The sequence below is a fragment of the Doryrhamphus excisus genome, chromosome 17 (genome assembly GCF_030265055.1).
Source record: "Doryrhamphus excisus isolate RoL2022-K1 chromosome 17, RoL_Dexc_1.0, whole genome shotgun sequence".
NCBI lineage: Eukaryota > Metazoa > Chordata > Actinopteri > Syngnathiformes > Syngnathidae > Doryrhamphus > Doryrhamphus excisus.
The window spans coordinates 16,071,481-16,091,145 of record NC_080482.1 but is presented as its reverse complement, the minus strand read 5'-3'; the positions used below and the strand labels follow the sequence as shown (position 1 = coordinate 16,091,145).

The following is a 19,665-nucleotide window of genomic DNA, read 5'->3' as shown; positions in this document are numbered from 1 at the left end:
CCCAGCGGGCGTCCCTCATGGTCTGTGTGGTAACAGCTGGGTTCTTCAGCAGGACAACGCTGCAGTTCCCAATGCTGGCTTGACCAAGGACTTCTTCAGGGAGAATAACATCACTCTTTTGGATCATCCCGCAATGTTCCCCTGATTTAAATAACATTTGGGGATGGATGGCAAGGGAAGTTTATAAAAATGGCCGTCAGTTCCAGACAGTTGATGCCCTTGGTGAAGCCATCTTCACCACTCGGAGCAATGTTGCCTCCTCGGAACACTCGTATCAAGCGTACCCAAACCAATTTCTGAAGAGATTAACAAGAATGGTGGAGCGACTCGTCCTACTGAGACATTTTTTGTTCTGGTTTGGAGAGTTTTTTTTGTCAGTTTTTGAGCAATGGTCTTAAACTTTTGAACAGCTGATAAACAGCCTATTTCACTTTCATTGTAGTTTTCAATAAATGACTTTTTGTCACACTCCCACTTCTTACTTTTGCATATTTAAAACCTCGTTAAGATCCAAATGTGCAAAAGATAAATTCTATCTATATTTCAACTGGTCTGTGTATATATGTATATTTTAAAAAATCTAATAAAACAACATAAAACACCAAAAACGGCCATGCTGTGTGCTCCAATCAGGACATAATACTACACTGTCACATACTAAGAAAAGAGAAACAATACAAAAAAAGCTGTTTTTCTTGTTTATATTCAAATTTTACCCCGACAGTTTCCAATCCAACCAAAATGGCCACAGTCATTTATATTGCAGTGTCGCTGGGAACACTTCCTGGTTCCCAGCATGCTTTGCAGCACAGCACAACTTCAGTTTGTAGTTTCAAGTCGCATAGTTGTTCATTGTCGTTCTGCTCAACCAGTGTTGAGTGTAAAGCCAGTGTAAAGTCTTTCCTTATTACAAGACCCTTTAGCGCCACAATATGCTAAACAGATTGCATAACCATTTCAATAAACATGTACTGTGGAATGTAGTACTTCAGTTGTATTACCTCGCAGAGAGAAAAAAAGCTACAAGTCGTACTCACATTGAGCGTACTCCTGCAGGAGGGCAAATTCGGCAGGGGTCAACGTGACCCAGGAGTCCTGGCCACTCATCATGGTGCTCCGGCCTTGCTGAGCATCCCCCCCCCCCCCCAAGATAGCAACACACAGCGGCGCCTTCAAACACTACAAAAACACAAAAATGAAAAACAATCAAGTTTGAGAACTCGAGAATAAAGGACGACATTCTACAAATCGGATTTTATGATATTGTGTTTTGCATTTCATTATGCTTCCCAAGTGCAAGGTAGGCTCTTCTGGCGGGAATGCGGCAAAGAAATGAAAAGCCATTACTATGGAAGTGAAAATGAACATCATAAAAAGCACCTGATACGCTTGCGACTTGAGCGTTACATCGGTATTTGGCCAACTCATTTGGTACGTTTTTTTGTGCGTAAAGAAAACAACTTCTTTGAAATTGTAATATATTGGCAGGTAATTCTCCAATCAATAACCTTATAAAAATAGCATACTGTATATGGGGGCCACTTTGATATACAGTAAACCTCGGATATATCGGACTCGGATATATCGGAAATTCGCTCACAACGGACAGATAAAAAAGAAGCGATTTTTCTGTAATGCATTTCCAATAAAAATTCATTGCATATATCGGATTTTTTATAACGGATTTCGCCTATTTCGGACAAAATCTCCAGTCCCGTTCCAATGCATTTCCATTAAATTTCCCTCGCATATATCGGATGGCCGCATCGTGGCGCTACGATTCGCCGAATCGTGACATACGACGTCATTTGCAGCGTTTGCAGCGTTGCCTGCGCGTCCAGGTACATTGGAAACATAGTCAAGGAAGTGCCTTTTTATAACGGATAAAATCCCATTTACGCATATACCGGATATAAATCCCATATATGCGTAAAATGGACATTTTCCGGTATACGCATATAACGGATTTCGCTTATATCGGACAAAACCAGTGGGAACATTTGAATCCGATATATCCGAGGTTTACTGTACTAGTATACATGAAAAGGCTCCACCAATCCAATGTAGGTCCACATTTTGTACTATAAGCCATGTGTTTCTGTAGTATATCTCACTGGAAAGACCAAAGAAGGCTGCACGGTGGACGGGTGGGTAGCATGCAGGCCTCACAGCTAAGAGACCCGAGCTCAATTCCACACTCGGCCATCTCTGTGTGGAGTTTGCATGTTCTCCCCGTGCATGCGTGGGTTTTCTCCGGGTACTCCGGTTTCCTCCCACATTCCAAAAACATGCTAGGTTAATTAGCCACTCCAAATTGTCCATAGGTATGAATGTGAGTGTGAATGGTTGTTTGTTTATATGTGCCCTGTGATTGGCTGGCCACCAGTCCACGGTGGACCCCGCCTCTCAGACAGCTGGGATCGGTGACCCTTGTGAGGATAAGCGGTAGAAAATGAACGAATGAAAGACCAAAGAACAAACTGCGGGCCGAAAATGGCCCCCGGACAGCACTTTGCACACCCATGGTTTCCAGTGTTTCTTTTTAGGAAGGTGCAAGTGAAACAGTAAGAATTCGAACAGGGCGGTAGTGATATTATTTTGAAGTTCCTTATCTGAAGTGCAGAGGTGATAGTTGCAGAGTGCCCTGACATTGGGTGTACCCGGCCTCTCGACAGCATACCCGCCACCCAAGTGAGGATAAGCAGCACAGAAAATGGATGTGTGTGAAATGGACACTATCGGAGGGCCATTTGGGCAGCCTGGAGAGTGCACATTACAAAATGTACTGAAAAATGACGAGGGCGGACCAAATGATAAAAACCGTGTACGGTACCATCTCTAGTGGTGACCAGCAATAAGGCTAAAGATGGTATCCTTGAGCTTGTTAAAGGATCTGTGACAGTAATAACTATAATGCTACGTCCACACCGACGCCGAATCGACGGCGAGCAAAGCGGCGGCAAAGCGTAACAAAGCTTAATGAAAGCGTAAAGACCGTAATACAGCGTAAGAAAGGTTTGAGCAATTCGGGACATTCGGCAAGAGCGGCAAAAATTTTTAAACTGTTTAAAAATTTGAGACGATCTGTCACTAATTGTGTAAAGCGGGGAGAGCGTATTAAAGCTTATCAAAGCATCACAAAGCTTATCAAAGCGTAGGAAAGCTTAACAGAGCTTGGTTCAAAGGATCAATGGATCTTTATTATGCTCTGGATCAGAGGCGGGATGCAGTCGGGATCTCGAAATTTTCCATTGCGTAACAGAGCTTAACAGAGCCTATCAATGCACAAGAGAGCTTGATAATCGTATCAGAGCGTTATTTAAAGCGTGATAAGCACACCAAAGCTTATCAATGAGTATTAAAGCGTATCAAAGCGTGATTTAAAGCGTAACAAATCCTGATCAATCGGCATCAAAGCGTGAGTAGCCGTAGCGATTCGGGAAATAATTTGTCGCCTAAAGCGGGAACGAATTTCGTATCAGAGCGTGTCAGAGCTTATCAGAACATAAACATATCTGAGGAGATCGTGAGATTTTTTGAAAAATGACGCCAAATTCGTCGCCGATTCAAAGAGCGACATTCGGCGTTCGGTGTGAACGTAGCATTAAGGCATTTCTCATTTCGGTTTGTGTTTCTCCTCCCGATAAGCCACGGATATAGAAGCTAAGGAACTCTTGTATAAGAGCCGACTAACACCAAACTCCATGACATCCTAGAAAACGGGAAGTATTAGAAAACTACTGTTTGTTGTACGGGCGGCACGGCGGTCTGGTGGTTAGTGCGCAGACCTCACAGCTAGGAGACCAGGGTTCGGTCCCTGCCCTCGGCCATCTCTGTGTGGAGTTTGCATGTTCTCCCTGTGCATGCGTGGGTTTTCTCCGGGTACTCCGGTTTCCTCCCACATTCCAAAAAACATGCTAGGTTAATTGGCCACTCCAAATTGTCCATAGGTATGAATGCGAGTGTGAATGGTTGTTTGTCTATATGTGCCCTGTGATTGGCTGGCCACCAGTCCAGGGTGTACCCCGCCTCTCGCCCGAAGACAGCTGGGATAGGCTCCAGCACCCCCCGCGACCCTCGTGAGGAAAAGCGGTAGAAAAGGAATGAATGAATGAATGTTTGTTGTACAGCACATTAAGAAATGATAACGCGGGTGATGCAACAAGTGGTAGTTGCCTGGTTTTGTGCATTCAAGGTTGCATCCAGCTCACGTCAGACTGAGAGCCGTTGCTATGATGACAGCACGAAACGCAGCCTTTGCGACGTGCTGCGTCCCAACCCGGCCAGGAATTTCAACCGAGCCCACGAGTGCTTCTGCATTAATGAACCTTTAAGGGCCGGTCACGATGCAACGTTTCAATGATGCACTTGAGGTCGGGAAAAGCATCTATTAGGATTTCAGGACCCAGCATCCCCCTTGTGGCACAGGTGTGTGTGTCCAGTGAAGCTTACATGACGACAAGCTTGAGGAGCATCAGCCATGTTTGAATGCAGAGGCATAATTTAGCATCAATTATTGACAAGTGTTGTGTGAAGGAAATGCAAACGCCACACATTGTGCGTGGGAATCCGCCTCCCGCCTCATGCCGGATCTCATTGCGTCTTTTTCTCATTCCCTGGCACATTTGATAAGCAGCATCCTCGCTGTGTGGTCACGCTCCGGTGGTCCCGCGCTGTGGACGATCCAGTGCATCCACACACACACACACACAAACACACGGGCGACCACTGCGACACACATGAGCTGCAGAAATGTGATGAAACATCACACATTCTCACCTGCTGCGGATCCAAGGCTGGGGATGGAGCACCACGGTCATATTCCCGATGTATCCACCTCTGGATGTACGGCGACGATCCAGTGATGGGTCCAGTGGACGTTATGCAGGAGTGTGGAATCAAATGTGGAGCGTGAAGAGGCGGCGGTGCGGCTGCAGCCCACACTTCATGTCAGGGGGGGATGCTGTTTGTTTTCCTCCAGTCACCAGAGAGCAAGGGAGAGAGAGAGAAAGAGAGAGAGAGAGCGGAATCATCACTTTTCCATACTCCCGTTCATGCACGTCACACGTCCCTCCCCTTGGTCACTCTCCTCCTTACTCTCCAGCCTTATTTTTGCATCCTCCTCCTCTCCTTCTTGCTCCGGTGAATGAAGCATCCACGTTAGCATTCGGCACGGCATGCAGGCGGTAAGTGCACCAACTTGTGGGAAATCCTCGCCGCGAGAGGAGGGGGGGGGGGCGCTGGGAGATGAGCGGGGAAGGAGAGACATCAATGATTTATTATGGAAGTGAGCACACACACACACACACAATGCCTTTCATATTCATGAGTGATGTCATCCAGCAAGAACTGCAAGGTCAAAGGCAACCACAGTGTATCCCTCAGGGCATCTTCTGGATGTCCTCCTGCTCTGTCACTTTTGTTTTTAATTGAATTGTCAAATTGTTAACACAAAACAAGTTGTTATAGTTTTACAAGAATTCCAATATATATATAAATGATGAATGGAAGGGATAAATGAACATTTAAGATGACTTTTACCGTATTTGAAGCTGTGATTTTTGATGTGATTGTTGCCAAAGACATGATGTAGCAGTGAGACATCACACCTCCTGTTTTGCCATGAGTTACAGTAAACCTCGGATATATCGGGTTCAATTGTTCCCACTGGTTTTGTCCGATATAAGCGAAATCCGTTATATGCGTATACCGGAAAATGTCCGTTTTACGCATATATCGGATTTATATCCGGTATATGCGTAAATCGGATTTTATCCGTTATAATTCGTCCTTGACTATGTTTCCAATGTACCTGGACGTGCAGGCAACGCTGCAAACGGCCTGTCACGATTCGGCGAATCGGAGCGCCACGATGCGGCCATCCGATATATGCGAGGGAAATTTCATGGAAATGCATTGGAACGGGACTGGAGATTTTGTCCGAAATAGGCGAAATCCGTTATAAAAAATCCGATATATGCAATGAATTTTTATTGGAAATGCATTACAGAAAAATCGCTTCTTTTTTATCTGTCCGTTGTGAGTGAATTTCCGATATATCCGAGTCTGATATATCCGAGGTTTACTGTATTTAATGAATTCAATTGTGTTTCACACCTCAATAATTCAAAATGGAACCAAATAAAGTTTCAAGTGCCAGCATTTTGATACAGAAGGTGAAAAACACTACTGAACTGAATTCGAGAAATAAGTAATGGCAAAACAAGAAGGTGGTGATCATGATAATCTCCCTACAAAATTGTGTGTTTGGCAACAATAATTTTTGTTGAAAACTGAATTTTGACACCAAGGTTTAACTGTAAACCTAAAACTGCACTCATTAGAATCCCCCAACTTGCACTAAGTGAAAAATCCTTTTGTCGGCTTCCATTTTACTGGCATTGACACGACTTTACGTCGTCGCATTAAAAAAAAAAGCAACATGAACAGCTACACACATATACACAAAATCACAAGTGAGCTTTATAAGCCCTGGTTCTGTTCTGTCTCCATTCAGTGGAAAGTAAGCAGTCGCCATGGCAACCTCTATGTGCAGATGAACCCTTCCAATAGATCCACATCAGCTGCTTCCTTCCCTTTGCAAGGCACCGTGTTGTTTACATTTCCAACCTCTGCAATGAGGAACGGGTGCAAGCGTTACCGCGATGACGCTCCAGCTCAACAACGGCGTGTCTTTTACTGCATATTTCAGCAGCAACTACAAAAAACATGCTTGCATCGATGGCTCCAAAACTAAACTTAATAGCAGCAAATGTTCCACCACAGTGTCTCCAGCACATGGCGCCCTGCAGCTCTCGTAAGCGCACGTATTTATATATAAATCACTACTCCACTTCTGTGCTAAAAATAGCAGCGGGAGTGTGGAGCACTATGCATGCACCCTTATGTAACGTCTACAAGACATGACCTCAGGGATTCCTTCCAGAGGAAGACCGCAGACGGATTGCCAGAGACCAACCACCGGACCCTCTCCCTGACCCCACACTTGTGTGCCCCCCAAACCCGCCGTCCGTCATCTCCCAGGCTGCAGCTCCAAGCATGAAGAGAGAGCGACGTTAATGCGCATCACTTCATGGCCTCCTCGAGGCATCTGTCTGCTCCAGCAAATTGTCTGCAAAGGAGGCGGGGAAGAAGTGGATTCGTGGAACTGCAATGGGATGCGACATTAGGTACACCTTCACATGCACTCAAAGACGTCCTCCACGAGGCATCAGATTCTAACCAAAAATACCACACTTTCAGGGTATTATATTTGCAGCTCTTAATATGTGATATGATAAGACAACATCAAACAGCATCATTGTAATGTAATGTAACTTACATTGATTACGACACTTTTTTAAACCGCAAACTCAAAGCCAATTCCACTAAATTTACATAAGAACAAAAACTTAAAATGATCATCGTGCATAATCAAAAATGTAGGACCTCGTAAACTTGCATTTAATACCATTTAATACGTTTTAAATCCTGCAGACTCCTTGGGAAAATATTATTTAAATTGCACAACACGTGCAAATATTGTTGAATCGCATTCAGTGAACAATGGAACATGCTTTTTCATATTCTACTATTCTTCTATTCTCTTTTTTGGGCATATTTTGGTTGGTTTTGTTTTTCAATAAAATATTCCAAATGGCTCTCAACCACATTCCGAACATATTCCAGTTCATTAGATTGCATAAGTGTGCCTAATGGAGTGGTGCAGCTGCGACTGATATACATGAGTTTTGTTGTTCTCCGCCAACGTGCCATTTTTCCATTGATGTACCAGTAATGATAATATGCAGCATAATAATGGGAGCAATTCATTTTAATATCTCAAGCATGTTTAATGTCGTAATTGGACTGTCAAGTGACATAAGTAACATAATAAAGGTTTTTGTTAAAATGAAAATGTGCTTTCTTTTATTTAAAAAAAAATCAGCAAAACCAATTAAAAATAGACAAAAATAAAAAATTAAAATTTCTCTGTGTAGAAAAAAAACACTTCAATAAAAGCAATACACAAGTCACCAAATTGCACTTTAATAAATACTGACCATTGGATGTTTGTTAGCATTCGTCAACAGAAACTATTTTTTAAATATCATTACTTAACATGCAGCGAGCGACACTGTCTGTGAGGGTGCACCATTTTGTTTATATTTACGTTTTCCGCCATACACCTCAGTAAGCGTTGAGCGTCCTCTGCACCTCGAGTGGCAGCTTTTTCTCGCAGTTGGGAAAACTGGACGGGATGGTGGTGATAAAGGTGAGGATGCACGTTGCTTGTATTCACCTTTTCCATCACCACTACTTTCAAAGAAATGCAACATATGGGCTCAGCGGTGTCCAAAATATGCCTTCAATCATATTTGCGTTTTCTCACTAGCATCCATTGATCCGGTTGCACAAGATCCAATGGAGATTTATTCTATGGAGCTGCCCAGGCTAATGTCCAGGATCTATATCATCTCATCCCTTATCACAATCAGTAGTCAACATAAACGGACAACAATAATTATTCCACATTATCACATTCAACTACAACCACTATCGTTATTTACACATTTATCATCATTCATTTCATTGTCATTGTAGATAAAGCATTTTAGATGATGTTGCAATAATTACATCATGTATTAGATCCAGCTCCACATTTACACCACGTCATATACACCACGTAATGACTTGCATCCCTTCTGCCGCCGAGATTCACAGCTTCTAAACCTGTAGCGCATCTTCTGTGTATTCAGGCTCAAAAAGATAAGTAAGGTTCTGGATGCTCATTTGGCTAAAAGTAGTCGGTGGTGGCTCTCACAAAGTCTGCTGTGATTTGAAGCAGCAAACAGACTGACGCTCGGCATGCTGCTGTTGTTGACAGAAGTAGCACTAGATGTGAAATCAACGAGCCCGGGAAAGAAGTTTCAGTTATATACAGTAAACCTCGGATATATCGGACTCGGATATATCGGAAATTCGCTCACAACGGACAGATAAAAAAGAAGCGATTTTTCTGTAATGCATTTCCAATAAAAATTCATTGCATATATCGGATTTTTTATAACGGATTTCGCCTATTTCGGACAAAATCTCCAGTCCCGTTCCAATGCATTTCCATTAAATTTCCCTCGCATATATCGGATGGCCGCATCGTGGCGCTCCGATTCGCCGAATCGTGACAGGCCGCTATACGACGTCATTTGCAGCGTTGCCTGCGCGTCCAGGTACATTGGAAACATAGTCAAGGAAGTGCCTTTTTATAACGAATAAAATCCGATTTACGCATATACCGGATATAAATCCGATATATGCGTAAAACGGACATTTTCCGGTATACGCATATAACGGATTTCGCTTATATCGGACAAAACCAGTGGGAACAATTGAATCCGATATATCCAAGGTTGGGCGGCACGGTGGTCTAGGGGTTAGCGCACAGACCTCACAGCTAGGAGACCAGGGTTCAATTCCACCCTCGGGCATCTCTGTGTGGAGTTTGCATGTTCTCCCCGTGCATGTGTGGGTTTTCTCCGGGTACTCCGGTTTCCTCCCACATTCCAAAAACATGCTAGGTTAATTGGCGACTCCAAATTGTCCATAGGTATGAATGTGAGTGTGAATGGTTGTTTGTCTATATGTGCCCTGTGATTGGCTGGCGACCAGTCTAGGGTGTACCCCGCCTTACGCCCGAAGACAGCTGGGATAGGCTCCAGCACCCCCCGCGACCCTCGTGAGGAAAAAGCGGTAGAAAATGAATGAATGAATGAATATCCGAGGTTTACTGTATAAAGTGATCAAAATAGGGTATCTAGGTATTACATGCTATCATAAATGTACCTGTTGCAAGGTCGCAGTATGTATAAGATTAAGATTAAGATTTGCCTTTATTCGTCCCTCAGTGGGGAAATTTGTAAGTGCGGTCGAAAACATCGTCGAAAAATTATATGAGAAATGCCAGCTCAACACTATCACTATGGTGGACAATTGAACTGAGCATTTACGAAGCAGTCCCTTTAAGAATAACCTAGAAAAAGAATGAAAAAGACAGAATAAAGAAGAAAAAACTCAACAAAGAGCAAGAGCTGCTGTAGCAGGCTGCCACCAGAGCGGCGCCACCAGAAACGAGTCAAATGATAAAATGTTGTTGGGAGTTTTTTTTAGAGGTCTTTATAGTCAAAATAGGTGTGTCCCATGACTTGCATTGTTAGCTCCCTAATGCTAACCGATTCTCCCGAGTATCCTTGTGTTTCACGTAGAGATTGCGGATGATGGGTCAAAGCCATTTATTTTGCGTGCAGTAGTACGCTAGACCAAATCACCACTGCGTGGGCTGTGCCACGCTCCGCCATCATCAAATCAGATCATCAAACTCGTTAAAATATTAGTCAATGACAACACAACTGAACACAAAACCTGTGTTATCGCTTGGCTATCAAAAATGCATGAATAAACGATCGCTCTTTTGTGGTTCACTATATGGCATATTATTTGTCAAATGTAAAAAAAAAAAGATAATAATGACACACCTCTGTCCGTCAGCGTACTATTATTGTATTACCAATGTAGCATGCTAGTGATTAGTGTAAAACACTACTGTAATGCCGCCGCTTGTGGTTAAGGAGAGACTTCAATGGCTTCAAGAAGAGACCACATATGCAGTCAACATTCACACAGGAGCTGCTGTCGGCCACAACTCAGTCACGCACACTCGGTCAAATCCAGCTAACTGACATCACACACATGACTTCCCAGGCCCCGCCTCCTAAAGGCACACACAAGTCTTACACTACCCTCTGAATACCTTACATTTCTAGTTTTGTTGTCTTTTGAAAATGCTACATTTAGATCAAGCATACGTACAAATTAGTCACATTCAACCACAAAACAGTGATCGTTTATTATTTTTTGACAATGCAATGTTCGAACTGGCGGCACGGCGGTCTAGTGGTTAGCGCGCAGACCTCAGAGCTAGGAGACCAGGGTTCAATTCCACCCTCGGCTATCTCTGTGTGGAGTTTGCATGTTCTCCCCGTGCATGCGTGGGTTTTCTCCGGGTACTCCGGTTTCCTCCCACATTCCAAAAACATGCTAGGTTAATTAGCCACTCCAAATTGTCCATAGGTATGAATGTGAGTGTGAATGGTTGTTTGTCTATATGTGCCCTGTGATTGGCTGGCCACCAGTCCAGAGTGTACCCCGCCTCTCGCCCCAAGACAGCTGGGATAGGCTCCAGCACCCCCATGACCCTTGTGAGGAAAAGCGGTAGAAAATGAATGAATGACTTCTCCTCCTAGTTTGTGTGGAAGTGGTAACTTTTTGGCTTCTTATTTTGTCTTTCCCCACCCTCGGCCATCTCTGTGTGGAGTTTGCATGTTCTCCCCGTGCATGCGTGGGTTTTCTCCGGGTACTCCGGTTTCCTCCCACATTCCAAAAACATGCTAGGTTAATTAGCCACTCCAAATTGTCCATAGGTATGAATGTGAGTGTGAATGGTTGTTTGTCTATATGTGCCCTGTGATTGGCTGGCCACCAGTCATGAGCGACATAATACTGACTCCCTCACAGCTAGGAGGACCAGGGTTCGATTCCACCCTCGGCCATCTCTGTGTGGAGTTTGCATGTTCTCCCCGTGCATGCGTGGGTTTTCTGCGGGTACTCCGGTTTCCTCCCACATTCCAAAAACATGCTAGGTTAATTAGCGACTCCAAATTGTCCATAGGTATGAATGTGAGTGTGAATGGTTGTTTGTCTATATGTGCCCTGTGATTGGCTGGCCACCAGTCCAGGGTGTACCCCGCCTCTCGCCCAAAGACAGTTGGGATAGGCTCCAGCAACCCCCGCAACCCTCATGAGGATAAGCGGTAGAAAATGAATGAATGAATGTTCGAACTGCGATGTATCAAGAGACAACTTGACATGTTTCGAATGTCCCCTGCAGTCTTCTTCAGAAGGGTCACCTGAACACTACGTAGCTGTATTTGGGAAATACCTAAAATACCTACAAATATGTCTGAGTGGAAGTCACTGACCATATATTCCATAAGAAGACAAAATGAACCTATTCCAGCTAGCAGCTTGGATAAATGCTCAGATGCTACATGACCATCAGCATGCTAAAGCTGATACGCAAAGGTATGTGAACTAAAACAGGTTTGAAAACTTCAGCAAAGCTTCACTAAAGACATTGCAGTCTTTGCTTTCCTTACCAGGAACCATGATATCATAAAAACAATTGCCATCTTGTTAACAAAAAGCCAGCTAAGAGGTTGAAACGGCATCTTTTGGCTGTAGCCCGCTGAGATTTAATTGTCATCGACAGCCGCATCGATCGTCCATCTCGAGCGACATTTGCTGCTTCCATTAAAGCCCCCCGGGCGGCCCACCCTCGTTATCCATTAGGAGGGTTTCATGTAAAGGTGAATGCCTCCTCCTGGTCTGATCGATATGTCTGCTTTGTGCTGATATGAGTTCACTGATCACTACATTCTAATGGATCGTCGTATCTCACATCTGCCGGACAACAACATTGATGCTCAAACTGCCCCAAGGTCGTATTTTCTACACCTTTATTTAGACACGAGTATAATCATGATTGCCTTTGCTTTTTAGACTTCCTGGCAACACTCAGTCTAAGTTTCTTGAACACTTCTCTTTGTTTGCACATTGGAATGGAGTTCCTTCTGTAGCAATTGCTTTATTTATTTAGCACATGTATTGACGCTTTAAGCCAGGGGTGGGCAAACTTTTTGACTCGCGGGCCTGGTATTATTGTATCTGTAAAATTGTCATGCAATCAGCTATTATTATTTATTATTTTATATTTATATTTAAATATTTTAAAAATAATAAAATATAATAATTACAATAAAATTAAAATAATAATTATTATATTATTATTATGTAAAATATGCAAATATAACAATATTATATATAATTAATATAATAATTAGCATTAATATAATAATTATAATAATCATAATAGTTCTAATAATAATTATAATAATATAATAATAATAATTATTATTATTATTATTATTATTATTATTATGTGCTTGTGTCCCTTTTTTCAGGAGCACTTTGTAAACAACAGACCACGTCAAACAACGAAATTGATACAACCATCAAAAGGTTGGCTCAGGCCATGATGCCAGGTTGTATGGTGAGTTTAAATGAAATACTTTGGAAAGATTGGGCGGGCCGTATTCAAACACTTGGCGGGCCGGATGTGGCCCCCGGGCCGTAGTTTGCCCACCCCTGCTTTAAGCAATCCAGTTTGGCCTTTTTCACAGCACAACCTGAGCCGATCCATACTAGTCAGGTCACAATAGAACAGCTGTTTCCAGCTGGTGCGCTAAGTTCCCCAACATATGGGAACCTCACTCCATTGCCTTCATGACACTCTTTCTGCTGCCTGGATGTTCCAGTTAATGCCTTCGTTCTCCAAAAGTCTACAAAAAACAATTAGCATCAGGTCATAAGACGTTGGAATAGTCAGGTGTGCCTCAAGGCAACCTCCTCCTTTATTTTCATTTATTATAATTCATTAATTGGATTTACACGCTTTTTATTGTAAAATTGATTTGGTTAGAGTTTTACCTTTTGAAATAAATTAATGATGCTAAGGGATCCATTTTTAAGTTTTCTGAGAAATGACTTTTTGGCCCCGTTTTTCAGTGTCCTAACTGTGTTTATATTATGTAAATAATGCAACAAAAGCAGTTGTCTGTGTAGCATTATAGAGTGTGCATACAGGCAGCCGGGTGCAAATTACAAGGTCTGCACTTCCTAATAGCCATTTCCCACCACAATCATGTCGTCCCACTGGTAGTCCTGCAAAAAAATGTTACCGATGTTGTAGAAAACAGAATGCTGAAATGCTAAAGCTACATACTATGGAGAGACATCTTTTCTTAAGAAACTTCAGACTGTCCAGTCTCTACTTCCGGATTGGAATCAGGATGCAACACATATGGCTGTATATTAAAAGCGGACATTTTAAAAAGATTTATTAGGTTTAGTGTCAACTCCTATACTGCTTATCCACTCTTATAAAGTTGGGTTCAGCAGCTATCCAGAAGTCCTCCCAAGCACTTGGGGGTGTGACCTACCAAAGCCGGGTGGGTGTGCCTGTTTTAATAAATTAAAACAGACTGTTTTCACGGGAAACGCTTGATCCAAGAAATACAGCTGGAATAGGTGCAGATTCCGGTAGATCTACAAATCTTACTGTGTCCGTTATTGTGTGTAGCTGCTCTATTGGAGTCCATAACTCAATACAAAATGAGCATAATCTGTCCCCTTTAAGCACCATTGCCCCATTGAAGGAAAAAGCAACCCAGATCATGATGGGATCTCCTGGTCAAGCCATCAGGACCATCATGGTTACAACGGGCAATTTTGTGGTATTGAAGGAACCCTTTGAAGATGTTTTTTCTTCTTAAAAGCCTTCTCTCGCAGATGGTTATTGGACTGCACTCGACACCAGTAACTACTTTCTTTTGGGTTCTTTGGGATGGTCTGTCTTGACGGTCGGGATCTTCTGGCTCAGGGCTGGGGGCATTTTGGCATTTTTCGTAACCCTCATAACCCGTCGGGATCTTTGAAGAACTTCCAAATGAACATCCAACCTCAGCAGCAATAGCGCGCTGCAAGAGGCCTTGCTAATGCAGTTCAAAAATCCTGCCATGTTAAAAGACAGAAAGTTTTTTTCTCTCAAGATTTTGCCTTTTAAAGTCTGTGCTCTTAAACCTTTCATCAGGGGATGAACAGCCTATGTCACTTTAATGCTTGTTAGCAATAAATTGCTGACTTAAACACTCTCATTTCTTCTTTTTGCATTCTGTAACTACTTAAAATGGAAGCGCTTGCAATTTTTCAACTTGACGTAAAATTTTAATCAGGTGTGTATATAAGAACCATTATGGTAACATTTCAAAATGCAGGTTCCCTATCACAGCATAATAAATTATATTTTGGCTACATATACACTCACCTTTTGGAAGTCTTCTGCAGCCCATTTAGCGAACCCTCATGGTGGTTGTTCAATCTTGGGTAAAGAAAAAATAAACAAAAACAAATGTAAATATATGATAAGTACAAGATAAGATAAGGACAATTTAGCATCTTCTTGTAGTGTAAAAGTGGAAAAGTATGTTTTACAAACACTGCACAAATGTGATGAAAACATGCAAAGAGGCGTTCAAAATGACTGTTTTGCCATCTGCTGCGGTTTTAATGTGACACATTAATATTCACACACCTGCTCACTCGGTAGGCTTCCATGAATCAGCTGTCATGAAGCAATGTCACACTTTCACACCGGTAGATTGGAATCATAATGTACAACACTCCTTTATTCCTCTCACTTCTCAATGTACAAACTATTGTACGTTCACAACAAAAAACATTAGAAGTGACATAAATAACCAAGTCAAACATTTGTAAAGCAATCACGCAAGTCATGCTAGCTAGCTAGCTAGCTAAAGCTAACTTACCTTGCCAGATTCATGTTGCTCTGCCTGCAAAAATGGTGCCTCTGTTACAGAAAGCCAAAAATGTTAACATAAAACACAGTTCCAAATGCATATACACATATATAAATGATAAATGGAAGGAATAAATTGAACATTGATAATTACTTTTACCTTCAATGAAGCCGTGATTCTAGACTTGAGCTACACAATGACAAAGACGCAATGTGGCAGCAAGACACCACAAGGACAACATCTTCCTGTTTTGCCACGAGTTGTTTCTTAAATTCAAAATTGTTTCCCACTTCAATGACCTAAAATAGAGCCAAAGAAAGTTTCAAGTGCTAACATTTTCACAAAGAAAACTATCAAGATGTGCTCTGCATTAAACATTTTCGCGATTCACTCGCTGATGACATCATGGGGGAGCTCACTTCCGGTTGGTATTTGGAACTTAGCAAGCCAGCTTCATTGTTAAAACCTAGTGTTTTATGATAAAAATACATTTAAAACACTGTTGGACAGTAACAGGAACATGTATATGGATTTAATGGGTGTGATGGGTTTACAGAACAACATCAGTTTCGTGTACAAAGCTCAAACTGAAGTAAAAGCACTGAAACATGCGACATTCATAGTCATCATTCAAAATATACCTTTATTGTCAATCATCTGAACAATGACATTCTATTGTGGCCTGAAGAAAAAGTACAGTCCAAGCTTGACTGACAGTTCTGAGGACCAATGGACATACATTTTTTTTTTTTTTTTAAAGACCATGTAGTAAAAGCGTTGTTCATTGGTCATTTAGCTACACACAGTAAGACCTTCAAATCATCCCATAGTGAACATGGGAGTTCATCATCGATTATCTAAACAGTTTGGTGTTCAATAAAGCTTTCAAACATGAACCAAAACATATTATATTGCAATTTTAGCGGTTAGTTTTGATTTATTTGGCTGATTCAGTGCCAATGTGACAAACATCAACAATTTCCCAAGCGTCTCATCTTGATGAGGATGACGCGCACAGTGACGGGAGAGGAAATAGCACCATCTGCTGTGGAATATTTCACTCCCACATAAGGTCTGGACAACACTTGGTCCATGTGGGAGGACTTGGCACAGGGGACATATGTGAGGGTAATGGACATGGAAATTGGGTTAGGGCTTGATCTGGATTCCCTCCTCTTTCACATTCGGCCTGTAGTAGGCTCCTTCCTCTGGAGCTACAACACCAGCATGTCATTGTTAGTCCTGTAAGTAGTGGTTTTATTGATAGTATACATAGCAGGTTTTTTATTCATGTATTTATTTGTGTCGGCCCACCACAAATATAATTGGACCACCACAGATAAATTTGTCGCTATACCTTTTTGTTTAATATAAATTCAAATTTTAAAGAAAAATTCACATGTTGTAAATTCAGCTGACAGGATATAGAGCAGGGGTGGGCAAACTTTTTGACTCGCGGGCCGCTTTGAGTTAACAAAATTGTCCGGGGGGCCAGAATATATATTTAACCCTTAGAATTTTTTTTTATTTCATATTCCAGGTATTCCTAAAAAAAAAACATGTTTTTGATATAATGCCATTCACATTTTTAACTTACCTTTTATACATTTTAAGAAATTTTAGTTTTTGTGTTACTACCCCAACCTTCCATAAGTGGGTCAAAAATGACCCGTATGCATTTTCTATGGAATCCAATAAGAACCTTTGATTCTTATCAACTTATCAACTCCTAAATATAATACTAAATATCATACAAGTGATTATTCCTAACCAAAATGGCAAAATTGGTATAAAAACGCATTGATTCTAGTATGGGTCATTTTTTACCCTCTTATGGAAGAGTGTAGGGTCCAGTCACTCATGCATCTAAGGGTTAACACACACTATTTTACTCTTATAATTCTAACAGTCCGCATTTAATTATTAGTCTAATTTTATCTGTAAAAGTGTCGTACTATAAGCTGTATGTTCTCATGTCACTTTTTTCAGGAGCTTTAAACATCAGACCACAGCAAATTACGAAATTGAATTTTACAGTTTTTTTTCTGAATCATACATCCGACTTGACTTATGTTGCCAGCTGTTGTATGTTAAAATTTGAAATATTTAGAAGCAGTTGATGTTTGTGAAATAATCACTAATAAATACAATAAATCACTATATTGACAGTTACTATGGTACCCATTATGTCATTGTATGGTCATATCACCTCGTACTTCGGTACGTGACAAAAAAAAAAACCTTACACCACATTAGGAAAGCAGGAAGTGATCAAATTATTATGTCATTGTAGAGTCACATCACTTCTGTACGAGGTACATTATTAAAAAAAACAACAAAAAAACCCTTAAACTGTATTATGGAAAGCAGGAAGTGAACAAATGTAAGAGTTAGTGATTGTAAAAGCACCAGATGGAGGAGTAGGATTTAATAAGCTTTGCTTCTTCCTACTCCTTTTGGACATGTGGAACTGTGAACTGATTATGGGATGCATTCAATTGTAATCTGATGCATGTTCAAATGAAATAAAACCATTACCATTACTATAGAAAGCAACTGGCGGGCCGGATTCAACCGCTTAGTGGGCCGCATGTGGCCCCCGGGCCGTAGTTTGCCCACCCCTGATATATGGCGTACATGAACAATAAATAGTGTGAGGTTAATAGTTAGTAGGCAAAGCAGTCAGATATATAACATACAGTACGATATGCATCTTAAAGTACAGTAAAGTGTTACAGTGGAAGCTGCAAAGTCAACACAATTTGCTCCTTGATGCTTTTTCCCCTCCACAGGAAATAACGGAAAGTGAATTCATCTGTTCCGGTGTCAAGCTTTGTCCGTCAGAAAACTTCTATGATAACATTTAAGTCATTTTATTTTTATTATTTTTTGTTTGCTTGCTTTACAAAATAAAAGTGCAGATTCTGAAAGATCTAGAAAGCTTTCGGTGCTGGTTATTGTGTGTAGCCGCTCTATAGGAGTCCACAACTCAATATAAAGAGCCGAAAATGAGCACAATAGGTCCTCTTTCAGAGAAAAAACTTGTAATCTAACAACAAAACATCATACTTGTATCACTACATTATTAAGAAAAAAATCCTATGATTTTAGTACTTTGAAATATTAACGAAAGAAGACGTTTTTTAAGTATTATTATGTAAAACAAACAAAAAATAAAACTGTAATTTTTGGAAAATTAGGTTGTGGATAAAGTGTAAAATGTTTCAATGTGGGAAACAAACACAAAAAGAAGGTTGTAATTATTAGAACATTAGATTGGGGAATATTTATAATTTTACAAAACATACAGACAAAATATGAATAGGAATAAATAATTTTTTTAAAGAAAAAAGTTGATATATTTGGAAAAGGAAAAAAAAATAGTCTTTATCACCTACGTAGTACGAACCACAGTTTGTCCATAACTAACACCATGTTGGAACATAGGGATGTCCATAAGTGCACTTGGCACCAGGACACCCTAGGCCGCAGGTCTATGATCGACTTTGTAGTCGTATCATCAGACCTGCGTCCGCATGTTCTGGACCACGGGTGAAGAGAGGGGCTGAGGTGTCAACTGATCACCACCTGGTGATGAGTTGGATAAGATGGCGGGGGAGGATGCTGGACAGAGCTGGTAGACCCAAACGAGTAGTGAGGGTCTGGCAGAGTCTCCCGTTTGTCGAGTCTTCAACTCTCACCTGCGGCAGAGCTTCACCTGCATCCCGGGGTAGGACCGGGATATTGAGTCCGAATGGGCCATATTCCATGCCTCCATTGCTGAGGCGGCTGACCGGAGCTGCGGCCGCAAGGCGGTCGGTGCCAGTCGTGGCGGCAGGCCCCGAACCCGATGGTGGACACCAGAGGTCAGGGCCGCCGTCAAGCTGAAGAAGGAGTCCTAACGAGCATTGATGGCTTGTGGGACTCCGGAAGCAGCTGACAGATACCGTCAGGCCAAACGGTCCGCGGCTTTGGCGGTTGTCGAGGCAAAAACTCGGGTGTGGGAGGAATTTGGTGAGGCCATGGAGCACGACTTTCGGTCGGCCTCGAAGAGGTTCTGGCAAACCATCCGGCGCCTCAGAAAAGGGAAGCAGTGCCCAGTCCACACTGCTTACAGTGGAGACGGGGGCTTGCTGACCTCGACTGGGGATGTAGTCGGACGGTGGAAGGAATA

The 19,665-nt window shown here is 41.9% G+C and overlaps 1 protein-coding gene across 3 annotated transcripts in view; it reads right to left on the bottom strand.

Moving 5' to 3' along the window:
- Window positions 1-15,778, bottom strand: part of dgkb (diacylglycerol kinase, beta) — a 98,629-nt gene extending 82,851 nt beyond the window's left edge. Inside the window, exons 1-6 of one of the 3 annotated variants that reach the window (XM_058053010.1) lie at window positions 15,651-15,777; window positions 15,501-15,541; window positions 14,999-15,052; window positions 5,098-5,240; window positions 4,780-4,975; window positions 1,038-1,179 (exon numbers count right to left, since the gene is read on the bottom strand). In XM_058053010.1, coding sequence (XP_057908993.1) covers window positions 1,038-1,110 — 73 coding nt within the window. In that variant the 5' untranslated portion in view covers window positions 1,111-1,179; window positions 4,780-4,975; window positions 5,098-5,240; ... (1 more) ...; window positions 15,501-15,541; window positions 15,651-15,777. Of the gene's footprint in view, window positions 1-1,037; window positions 1,180-4,779; window positions 5,241-14,998; window positions 15,053-15,500; window positions 15,542-15,650 lie in introns of all 3 variants that reach the window. The other 2 variants (XM_058053012.1, XM_058053009.1) reach the window with 2 other exon arrangements.
- Between the last annotated feature and the right edge of the window lie 3,887 nt (window positions 15,779-19,665).